Source organism: Papio anubis, chromosome 9 (assembly GCF_008728515.1).
Source record: "Papio anubis isolate 15944 chromosome 9, Panubis1.0, whole genome shotgun sequence".
NCBI lineage: Eukaryota > Metazoa > Chordata > Mammalia > Primates > Cercopithecidae > Papio > Papio anubis.
In genome coordinates, this window is record NC_044984.1 from 45,317,778 (window position 1) to 45,327,160 (window position 9,383).

A 9,383-nucleotide genomic window follows, 5' to 3' on the forward strand; every position below is an offset into this window, starting at 1 on the left:
AGTGCATCATTTTACATTGCCATCCTCTATGTTTGAGTTTTAATGTCTCCATATCATCACCATTTGTTAATGTTTGTCTTTTTTATTATAACCATCCTTGTGGGTATGAAGTGATTTTTCACCATCGTTTAGCTTTGCATTTTATGATGACTAATGATGTTGACTATCTTCTCTGGTGCTTATTAGCCATCTTCTTTGGAAAAAGGTCTAAGTGTAATTTTGAAAAATCTTTTTACTTTAAGGATAATGAAGAGTTGAGAGTTAGTTGCCCAGTGCCTGCAGATGAGCAGACAGAATGCACTTCTGCCCAACAACTCAATATGAGTTCCAGTTCTCCATGTGCTGCTGAGCTTACTGCATTAAGGTACAAGTTACAGTATAGAAGATCTTCAACATTAAATTACTTTTTCTGGTCGGGCGCGGTGGCTCTCGCCTGTAATCCCAGCACTTTGGGAGGCCGAGGCAGGTGGATCACCTGAGGTCAGGAGTTCAAGACCAGTCTGGCCAACATGGTGAAACCCCGTCTCTACTAAAAAAACAAAAATTAGCCGGGCGTGGTGGCGGGCGCTTGTAATCCCAGCTTCTCGGGAGGCTGAGGTTGGAAAATTGCTTGAACCCAGGAGGCAGAGAGGTTGCAGTAAGCCAAGAGCATGCCACTGCACTCCAGCCTGGGTGACAGAGTGAGACTCCGTCTCAAAAAAAAAAAAAAACATTACTTTTTCTTCTGATTAGTTGCTAAACTGTTCTATAGCTATTCTGAGTCTAATTGCAAGCTCTTTTTTCCTTAGCACAACTCAGAAAGAAAAGGATCTAATAGAGGATTCCTCTGTTCAGAAGGATGGTCTCAACCAGACAACTATGCCAGTTTCTCCTCCAAGTACTACAAAGCCATCGAGGGCAAGTACTGCTTCACCATGTAATAATAACATAAATGCAGCTATAGCTGTGGCTCTACAGGTAACTTGAAGATTTTAGTTTATGTTAAAAAAAAAATACAGTAGATTAGATAATTTTTTTTTCACATAACACTTTGTTAGAACAGAGTCATTTGGAAGTAGCCCAAGTTGGGGCTGACTATCAGAAAGAAGCTTAAGGAGTTTTAAAGTCACTGCAAAGAGATGGAAAGTTTTAGGTGTTTTTTTGTTTGTTTTTTTTTGTTTTTTGTTTTTTTCTTTTTTGAGACGGAGTCTGTGCTCTGTCGCCCAGGCTGGAGTGCAGTGGCAGCATCTCGGCTCACTGCAGGCTCCGCCTCCTGGGTTCATGCCATTCTCCTGCCTCAGCCTTCCAAGTAGCTGGGACTACAGGCACCCACCACCATGCCTGGCTAATTTTTTGTGTTTTTAGTAGAGACGGGGTTTCACATTGTTAGCCAGGATGGTCTCAATCTCCTGACCTCGTGATCTGCCTGTCTCAGCCTCCCAAAGTGCTGGGATTACAGGCATGAGCCACTGCGCCTGGCCCATTCTGTTTCTTTTGATTGCTTTTTTTCTGTTCATATGGTTAAGTGAATCTTCTTCCTTACCCACATTAGGATGAATTTATCATTTGGGGGCTAACATAAAGCGGCCTTGTGCCTCTTGATGTTCTTTTGGTTGTATATGTGATACTTAACAGTCTATAAGTGGCCATTGAGAGGCCACTCCCACTTATTCAAGTTCCAGGATTGTTTTATAGTTAAATAATTGGGAAAATACAGAAAAGCAGAATAAAACAAAATTTATCTATAATCCCTAGCATTTTAGTACAGCACTTTTAAAAATAGATTTACAAGACTATCTTATTTAATGATAGCAATAATACTAAAATGATAGCTACCATTTGAATGCTTACTGTATATTATTAGGACTAGTGCTGAAGACTTTACATGCTTTGTTCTGTTCTCAAAATACCTCTATTCCACCTTTTTCAGTTGAGGTAATTAAGACATTTAATGAATCTTTTTATACCATTGGTTTCTAATTGCTCTGCTGGGATTCTTTTGGAATCTTTCTTGGGGTTCTTTGTAGCAAGGAAAAGGAACAGAAAGAACCATTTTATTTCATCATATGGCTATACCATATTAATCTAATCTGTCCTTTCTTGTTAGGCATTTAGGTCATTTCCATCATTATAAACAATGCTGACGTGAACATCCCTCAGTTAAATTCCTCAAGCAAAATTATTGTATAATAAATAAAGATTGTACCAGTGTACTCTAGGCAGTATATATGAGAGTGCTTGTTACCCTTTTCTGGAAGATAATTTGTGGTTTTCTTGTGGTTAACACAATCATTTTTGTACTTTATAATTTAGAGAATGTGTACCATAAATGTTCTTTTTTTATCATCACTTCAAAGGAGCCCCGAAAGTTAAGTTATGCTGAAGTGTGCCAGAAGCCCCCTAAAGAGCCATCTTCAGTTCTTGTGCAGCCACTACGGGAACTTCGCTCTAATGTGGTGTCTCCCACCAAAAATGAAGACAGTGGAGCTCCTGAGAACTCCGTTGAGAAACCACATGAGAAGCCAGAAGCAAGGGCTAGTAAGGATTATTCTGGCTTCCGAGGCAATACAATCCCCAGGGGAGCAGCTGGAAAAATCAGGGAACAGAGACGCCAGTTTAGCCATAGGGCTATACCTCAGGGAGTGACTCGACGTAATGGCAAAGAGCAATATGTGCCACCCAGATCACCAAAGTAAAAAACAACAAAACTATTCAAAAACTTCTCTCTCTTCCCATTAAACTTGAGCTGTGGCTATATTGAACTGTTTTGGAGGGGAGGGGGTAGCCAGGAAGGAAACAGGAGAAAGTACATCCTTAAATCATTATGGATTTTGGAGTTGTGAGTGATAGGATCCCAAAATTCATCTCTAATGTGATTTTTAAATGCTGGAGGATTCCAATCAATATAAATATATATATATACACACACACACACATATATAAAATATAATTTTTCTATTTTTGTTTTTGGTTTTAATTTGCAGAGATTTGCTGCCAGGAATCAATTTTGAGGGTTCAGATTTAGCTTGGAGGAAAAAAAAAAATTATACATCCTTCAGTATAGGAGATGAGGGAATGAGAGAAAATATTTTTTGAAGAAGCATTTCTGTAAAATTAGAAATTACTTTTTTAAATCTATTTAAAGTTTGGCTTGAAGAATGCCATTTCTAACTATATGGCCTTGTATTGCAAAGCAAATCAGTGGCTGGGGTGCCTGTTGTGGGTGTGAGTGTGTACAAGAGCGATTGAAGCCAAATCTGTTGTCATGTTAGTAAATGATTTGAAAACTGAATGTAATACTTGAGTAGGTTTTTTTTTTTTCTAGTTTGAAATTTAGTCTCTGTCTTTTTGACCTTACTAATACTTCATTCAACAAGTTATAAAATGATTGTACCTGGAGATGTGACTACCAATCAGTTTAATACTCAAGGAAAGGGGGTTATTAAAAAAATTGAAAATTTCATCTTGGACCTCAGTGCATAGGCCAAATGGATTTCAGAGGTTTAAACTTCCCTGTGATTCCCCCCCAACACCCCCAAAATGAGAAACAAACATTTTTTTCTTACTCTATATGTTACTCTCTGTTCTTTGACTGCCCACTCGCAAAAGCAGAATAACCAACTACCTACTGAAGTGTATGTTTGTAATTGCTTTGACCAGTCTAGTCAAATCATATAAATTGTTCTAAATTTCAGAATTGAACGTTGAAGTATTTACTCTTCTGTTCACACATTTAGAATTTTAGCTCCCAAGATGGTAGGGCAGACTGACCCTACAGTAATTTATTTGTTGTTAATGTTAAAGATGAAACATAGTAACTGACTCTTAAGTGTTAAATAATGTAGACGTAAAATATTTTTTTAAAAAAGGCTTAATTTAGAGGGGTACTTATTTCTGTTTACAGTGTATTTGTCACCTTCCTTTCCTCCTCTTCTCCCCCCACACCCAAAAAGTACAGTTTGGAATTCACTGAAACAATACCAACAAGTCATGAGATTTTTTAGTAAAGATGAGAAAGATGGTTGAAGAAAATTAATGCATAATTTCTCAGTGAATAAAGTTGTAGCTCTCATATACTAAATAGACAAGTTTACATGGTGTTATTTAGAAAATGGCTAAAATATTAAAAACTGTGTTGTGTTAATCTGTTTTAAGTCATACCATGTTCAGAGTTCTATGTAAGGTGGGTTTTATTTTTCTTTTAAGGATAGTTTGTAATAGTAAGAACTGTCCCATATGTTAGTAAATTACATATGTACAAATTGAAACTGTAAATTGTGAACACTGGAAAGCACCATTGTGACATAGAGTAAACATCTTAGTAATATATTAAAGTGAATGTAAATGGTGGTTAAAATTACATTACTGTGAAATTCATCTTCCAACTCTAAGTTAAGCTTTGGAGATATATATTAGTGGTTAACTGTTAAGAGCTTTGAAAACACTGCACATATCTGTACAAGCCAGAATTATTATTTCTTTGACTTATTATTAGCTTGGCAGTTGCTTTTGATTTGGTTGTTTTATGACATGGTATACTGTATTTACTCAGTTTGAAACTATTCATTTCTACACACTATTTTTAAAAATTGCCTACTAGGTGAAACATAACAATAAAACTACCTGTGCTGAAATTTGGGGGAAGTTTAGGTCCTTTAAAAAAATATATTAATCATTGACTACATCTATGATAAAAGTGCTTATTTTGGTTTACTAAGATAATGCAGTTGGTGGAAATGATAAACATTTTAAGTGTTAACATCCTTTAACTGCATTGGATTTCAGAGAATAAACATTTTGTAAAAATCACTTGGCAAGGATTATAAACTTAATTACTGCTCTTAAAATGAAACATTACTTTTTTTAAACAATGTGTCACAAATGTAGGCCTGTGTTACTTGTATGCTTGTGTGACTTACTGTTAGTCCACCAACTTCTAAAAATTTAAAGGCTGTAATTGAAATACAAGAAAAGAGCCTTCTTTTAGAAGAAAGCAGGTGTATTTTTGCTTTTTCTTAACGTTATTGAAAGTAGAAATTTAATTTGAAGATATAACCTTTAAAAATTTCTTATTAAGACAATGTTTTTAATTTAATTTGCCTCATTACATCTAGTAGTTCCCATTTGATGGGATGTATAGGGAAGAGTGAGAGAGAGTGAGTGTGTATGTATGTGTGTGTAATATTTATATATATTCACAGTATGTATTTAGCATTTATTTTATTACAGCAGATTTAAAATTTGTATCTAAATAATGCCTGTGAGTTGTGTGAAGCTGTTGGCTTTTTTCCAACATTACTTTGTAACTAATGAGGGTGGATGTTCATTGTAGTTTATTTATTTGGTTCTTTAGATGGAGGAATTTAAATAATCAAATTTTTCTCTTCACCCTTATGACTTGACATTTCCTTGGTCTGTTGGAGGCTAAAAGTAGGTATAAATGATACTGAATGTTTGGTATAGTGATACTCTGCTATAGTTCTTACTGCATGAAGAGAACAAGAGTCACAAAAGTTCACCACCTTGCACTTCATAGAGAAGGTACATAGAGACATTGCAAAACCTGTCTCCATTTGCTGTCCTGATAATTAAGGTTTTCATAATACCTGGGGCCTGTCTCTGAGTAATTTTAATTTTGCCAAATACACTGATATTTTAAAAAGTGATCCATCTAAATTTTTTTCAACTGGATTTTGAGGAAGGTAAGAGCTTTCGATAATAAGGGTTTGTTGTGGTAGTTGTCTTATGTGCTGAATTTGCAGATGATCAGATGCTATGCAGAATTATGATTTATTTTTGTTTCCTAAAATTAAGATAGCTTGAATATTATTTCACATTCCTTTTTCTTTTTTAAATAAACAGGTTTGCTTTGGAAAGGCTTAATGATGGAATGTTAGCATCTTCACTATGGTAAAGGAGAACAAAAAGAATGTTGCTGGAACATAAAATAGTATTTAAAAGTTAATGAACACTTCTAGTTTTGTTAGTTATGGCCTTAATAATTAGTCTCTTGGCTTAAATGTCCACTGGTTTTACTTTGACACAGTTGAACAACACTGGGGTTAAGTCTCTGGTATTTAGGCTGGCAATATATTAACCATATTTTTAAAGTACCAATTTTTTTTTTTTTTTTTTTTTTTTTTACAGAAAAGATAAAACTCAAGAGAACAGTGTATTCCTTTTGAGGGACTTTTATAAATTATTAACTATAATATATGATGGATTTTTTCCTAATTTTTTATATTTCCTTACAATTTTGGTGGCCATTAATTTAACTTTAGGCTTTTGGTTATATGCTAGTCTGAGCTTCCAAAAAGATACATACATGTTTCACTTTTCATTAGCTGAATGAGGGTATTTTAAGAAGTTGAAAGAGAATTTATTTTCAAGTTGTGAGTAAATTCTCTTTTGAAATTCACCTGATTATTAAGTAACTTAAAGTTTATTTTTAAAAGCTGACAACTTTTTATGAATCTTTGAGCTAACAGTTCCTAAAAGCATAATTCAGATATTAATGGGCTGTGTATTAAATGGTTTTATTTTCAGTTTTGCAGCATAGAACACTGTTGAAATATCCACGTCAACTTGATTTTTTTAACCTAATTCGGGTGTCTTTGACATCTCTTAAATGTTGGGGGTGGGGGTCAGAGCCAGTTATCCGGCTTCTGTTTTGTCAATTGCTTAGATTTGTTCCTGTTGTCAAAACTGTTGCCCCCAAAATTGGTGTGACACATGCTCATGCATAAAATGTTAAAATGTATTTGTATTTGTTTTCAACATCGCCAAGGTGCTATGGGAAATTAAAGTAACAAAATTAGAAAAAAAATAAAGTTATTAAAAAGCAGGACTGGTTTCCTTTTCTCTAGGTGGTGTATGTCTAATGACTACTTCTGTCTGCCTTTCAATATTATATGTTGCCCTTGCTAATGCTATTATTACTGTCTAAGCTGTTTTTTGGATGATGAGGGCAGTGGGAAGTAATGATGTTTCACGTAAAACAAGGGCAGAGAGACAAGATACAGCTTTATGATCCTGGAGTTTTCTTTTAGTATCAGAAGCAGTGATTAAAGGGGGAAAAAACTCTGGGCACGGTGGCTCTCGCCTGAAATCCCAGCACTTTGGGAGGTCAAGGTGGGCGGATCACCTGGGGCCAGGAGTTCAAGACCAGACTGGCCAACATGGTGAAACCCCGTCTTTATTAAACTTACAAAAATTAGCTGGAGGTGGTGGTGGGCACCTGTAATCCCAGCTACTCGGGAAGCTTAGGCAGGAGAATCGCTTGAACCTGGAAGGTGGACATTGCAGTGAGCCAAGATCACGCCATTGCTCTCTATCCTGGGTGATTAATGAAAGTCCATCTCAAAGGGGAAAAAAGACTGGGTGCAGTGGCCATGTAATCCCAGGGCATTTCGGGGGCCGAGGTACATGGATCGCCAGAGACTGAGTTCAAGACCAGCCTGGGCAATATAAACCTAGAGGGTGAGGCAGGAGGATTGCCCGAGCCCAGGAGTTCAAGGCTGCAGTGAGCTGATTGTGTCAGTGCACTGAACCCTGGGAAAAAGAGTAAGACTCCATCTCCAAAAATATATATATATATAGTGGTTGGGGGACAGGAATCATGGTAGTGTGTAGCTTAAAAACTACCTTCATGGAACAGGTTGTGGCTTGATTTGAGTATGTGCATGTCAAGCCCAGCTAGAGGGTATTTGGGGCTTTTCAGAGGGAAAATTGACCAGGAAATTTAAATGAGGGGTTTTTTTTTGTTTGTTTCGTTTGAGACCGAGTCTTGCTCTTGTTGCCCAGGCTGGAGTGCAACCTCAGCTTCGTGGCCCGAGTTTTGATTTTTTAAAAATGCTTCATTTTAAAGCAAAATGGAAAAGCTGAGTCAATCTCTGGCTTTTTAACAGGTATCTGTAAATTATTGTGACACCTTTTACTGAACATACGTTGCTAAAAAATAGTGGAGTGGCCAGGCGCGGTGGCTGACGCCTGTAATCCTAGCACCTTGGGAAGCCGAGACGGGTGGATCAACTGAGTTCAGGAGTTCGAGACTAGCCTGACCAACATGGTGAAATCCCGTCTCTACTAAAAATACAAAAATGAGCCCAGCATGGTGGCTCATGTCTGTAATCCCAGCTACTCTGGAGTCTCAGGCACGAGAATCGCCAGGAGGTGGAGGTTGCAGTGAGCAGAGATCGTGCCACTGCACTCCAGCCTGGGCGACAGAGTGACTGTCTCAAAAACAAAAACAAAACATGGAGGGGTGTTTCATGGCTATTATGCCACAGTTTATTCTTGAATTAAGTGAATCTTTTTTTAATGGTAGAACTTTGTGGGTTTTTTTTTTTTTTTTTTTTTTTTTAGATAGAGTCACTCTCGCCCAGTCTGGAGTACAGAGGTGGGATCCCAGCTTGCTGCAACCTCCGCCTCCCAGGTGCAAGCGATTCCCTTGCCTCAGCCTCCCAAGTAGCTGGGATTACAGGCACACGCCAACATGCCCGGCTAATTTTTGTCTTTTTAGTAGAGATGGGGTTTCGCCATGTTGTCCAGGCTGGTCTCAACTCCTGCCCTCAAGTGATTCGCCTGCCTCGGCCTCCCAAAGTGCTGGGATTACTGGCGTGAGCCACTATGCCTAAGTCTATGAATGTAGCCTAATTTCAAATTATATTCTCAGAAATATTTACTATTCTGCCAAGTTATGTAATTTGGATATATATGTAGATATACCTTAAGGTAACAGATTTAATGTGAGCATTCAGTTTAATAATTACTTAGCTCTTTGGCATTGCCTTTAGCTAAACCTTTAATTTGCAAATGAGCAATTATTTATCTTAACAAAGATGGCTAATGTCAGTGAGCAAAGTGGTGCTGGTAATGACAGGTTTATGGGGATAAGTGTTAACGAAGCCTTAGGGGGCTGATGTCAGTGTTTTAATATGTTTATTTGGCCAAGATATGAGGGGTGCATAACTTAAATTTTATATAAAGAGCACAGTATTCTTTATAGTGGACCCAAAACTAAATTGGTAAACTCAGGTAGGCTCTCGTGTTGTATTTAAAGTGAGTGATTTTGCAAAGTTTCATTACAGATACCTTATATTTAACTACACTTCTTGTTAGAAAATATTAATCTAAATATTATGCCTTCCAGTTTTAATTATATACCTGGAAGTTTTTTTATTTCCTTTTTTTGTTGTTGTTGCTCATTCACCATCATGCTCTGATATACCTGGAATTTTTTAAATGAAAAGTTCTTAACAGTTACTATTAAAGAATTATGCATTTTCTTAAAACCATAGTGTTTTTAGTTTGTACGAGAATTTTAAGGAATTGGAACGTTTTCACTTTTTTAATATTGTTCCCAAATAAACACCCCCAGTTTCTTAACTTTTTATTTAAAAGAA

The 9,383-nt window shown here is 36.7% G+C and overlaps 1 protein-coding gene across 10 annotated transcripts in view; it reads left to right on the top strand.

The window, feature by feature from the left end:
* LARP4 (La ribonucleoprotein 4) overlaps positions 1 to 6,823 on the top strand; it is an 83,878-nt gene extending 77,055 nt beyond the window's left edge. For 5 of the 10 annotated variants that reach the window (XM_009180727.3, XM_009180729.4, XM_003906366.4 and 2 more), the window contains 3 exons: positions 243 to 364; positions 789 to 957; positions 2,337 to 6,122. In XM_009180727.3, coding sequence (XP_009178991.1) covers positions 243 to 364; positions 789 to 957; positions 2,337 to 2,675 — 630 coding nt within the window. In that variant the 3' untranslated portion in view covers positions 2,676 to 6,122. Of the gene's footprint in view, positions 1 to 242; positions 365 to 788; positions 958 to 2,336 lie in introns of all 10 variants that reach the window. The other 5 variants (XM_009180726.3, XM_009180724.3, XM_009180725.3 and 2 more) reach the window with 4 other exon arrangements.
* The last annotated feature ends 2,560 nt before the right edge of the window (positions 6,824 to 9,383 follow it).